Genomic DNA, 2,239 nt, shown 5'->3' with positions numbered 1-2,239 from the left:
TCTTTCTTTCTTTTCTTTTCTTTTCTTTTCTTTTCTTTCTTTTTTTCTGAGACAGTCTTGCTCTATCACTCAGGCTGGAGTGCAGTGGCGCAATCTCAGCTCACTGCAGCCTCCACCTCCTGGGTTCAAGTGATTCTTGTGCCTCAGCCTTCCGAGTAGCTGGGATTACAGGGGTACGCACCACCACGCCCAGCTAAGTTATTAATTAATTTATTATTATTACTTTACACGGAGTCTTGCTCTGTCACCAGGCTGGAGTGCAGTGACGTGATCTCGCCTCACTGCAATCTCAATCTCCCAGGTTCAGGCAATTCTCCTGCCTCAGCCTCCCGAGTAGCTGGGGCTACAGGTGTGCGCCACCACACCCAGCTAATTTTTCTAGTAGAGACGGGGTTTCACCACGTTGGCCAGGATGGTCTTGATCTCTTGACCTTGTGATCTGCCCGCCTCAGCCTCCCAAAGTGCTGGGATTACAGGCGTGAGCCACTGCACCTGGCCCCGGCTAATTTTTGTATATATTTTTTAGTAGAGATGTGGTTTCACCATGTTGACCAGGCTGGTCTCAAACTCCTGACCTCAAGTGATCTGCCTGCCTCAGCCTCCCAAAGTGCTGGGATTGCAGGCATAAGCCACCGCGCCTGGCCTGGTTGTACCCTTTGAATGCTGGCCTTGGCTCGCTTTATATCCTTAAGCCTCAATTTCTTCCTCTGGAAACTGGCGTGATCAGCTTTACGCTGCAGAGAACCAAATAGAACGGTCTCCTCTCCATTTGTAAAGTCAGCAGTCCCCTAATGGAGCATGGCACAGGCCGGGCCAGCTTCCAAACACCCCGGTTTGCTGACCTGGGTGTCTGTGACCCCAGGCCCTACTGGCCTGGTTTGCTCACCATGGTCATGTCTTGTGTGATTTGCAGAGCTCCAAGCCCACTTTGAGCCTACCTGTGAGACGGAAGGGGTAGATAAGGACATGGATGAAGTGGAAGAGGGCTATCCCCCAGCGGCCAGACCTGGCCAGGAGGCCCAGCCCCACCAGCAGCACCTGAGCCTCCAGCTGGGTGAGCTCAGGCAGGAGACCAACAGGTGAGGAGCTTCTGGGCCCTCTGGGAGCAGGGGCTGGGACAGTAGCCTGAGCCACTAAGATGCTGATGAATTGGTTTGGTTGTTGAGTGTCTCACCCAGGTCTTAGAAAAAGCAGCTTCATCATCCACGAACTGGGCAAGGGTGTATTCTCAGCCTCAATTGAGGGACTAGAGGAATGCCTTCCTTTAAAAAAAAAAAAAAAAAAAAAAAGAAAAAATCAGTGCTATAGTACCTTGCCCCAGGCCACACAGAAATTACTCATACTAAAGGCAGCAGCATCTCTGAATTCTTTCTCTGTGTCTTTTCACCAAGACGGGACCCCTGGCATGGTGTGTGGGTCTCGCAGGCTCAGCAGCCTGCCCCTGCAGAAGTCGCGGGATTTGGGGGTTGGTTAGCACTTCGTCAGTGGATGCACATCCCATAATCCCAACCCTGAGGAAGTTTGCCCTGTTGTCATTTCTTCCATGTGATTTGTCATGATCCCTAGACGGGCATGGACTACCTTCCCAACCAGGGAGCCCTGGCATCACTATCATATTCCTCCAATGCACTGGTCTGTTTTGTTCACTTCCTGGCACATAGTAGGTGCTTAAGAATTATTTGTGAAATGGACGGGCATGGTGGCTTACGCCTGTAATCCCAACACTTTGAGAGGCCGAGGTGAGTGGATCACTTAAGGTCAGGAGTTTGAGACCAGCCTGGCCAACATGGTGAAACCCCGTCTCTACTAAAATTACAAAATTAGGCAGGTGTGGTGGGGCACGCCTGTAATCTCAGCTGCTTGGGAAGCTGAGGCAGGAGAATCGATTGAACCTGGGAGGCAGGGTTGCAGTGAGCTGAGATTGTGCCATTGCACTCCAGCCTGGACAACAAGAGAGGAACTCCGTCTCAAAAAAAAAAAGAAAGGAAGAAATATTTGTGAAATGAATAAAATTATTCCTGTTTGCTCTGGGAAGTCACATTATCAGCTGCGTGATTTGGTTTTTAAAAGTAATCCATAGTTGGCCCGGTATGGTGGCTCACGCCTGTAATCCCAGCACTTTGGGAGGCCAAGGTGGGCGGATCACAAGGTCAGGAGTTTGAGACCAGGCTGGCCAGTATGGTGAAACCCTGTCTCTACTAAAATATAAAATTTACCAGGCATGGTGGCGCGTGCCTGT

At 50.6% G+C, this 2,239-nt stretch overlaps 1 protein-coding gene across 1 annotated transcript in view; it reads left to right on the top strand.

Annotated features, from left to right (window-relative positions):
- Window positions 1-913: 913 nt before the first annotated feature.
- Window positions 914-2,239, top strand: part of LOC108522032 (mitogen-activated protein kinase kinase kinase 15-like) — a gene marked incomplete at its 5' end in the record, with an annotated part of 7,426 nt that continues 6,100 nt past the window's right edge. The window contains one exon of the mRNA XM_017862132.1: window positions 914-1,079. Within this exon, the coding sequence (XP_017717621.1) occupies window positions 914-1,079 (166 nt within the window). The remainder of the gene's footprint in view (window positions 1,080-2,239) is intronic.

The sequence above is a fragment of the Rhinopithecus bieti genome, unplaced genomic scaffold (genome assembly GCF_001698545.2).
Source record: "Rhinopithecus bieti isolate Rb0 unplaced genomic scaffold, ASM169854v2 scaffold_63301, whole genome shotgun sequence".
NCBI lineage: Eukaryota > Metazoa > Chordata > Mammalia > Primates > Cercopithecidae > Rhinopithecus > Rhinopithecus bieti.
Note: the sequence above shows the minus strand (reverse complement) of the source record. Positions and strands in the feature narration are given on the sequence as shown.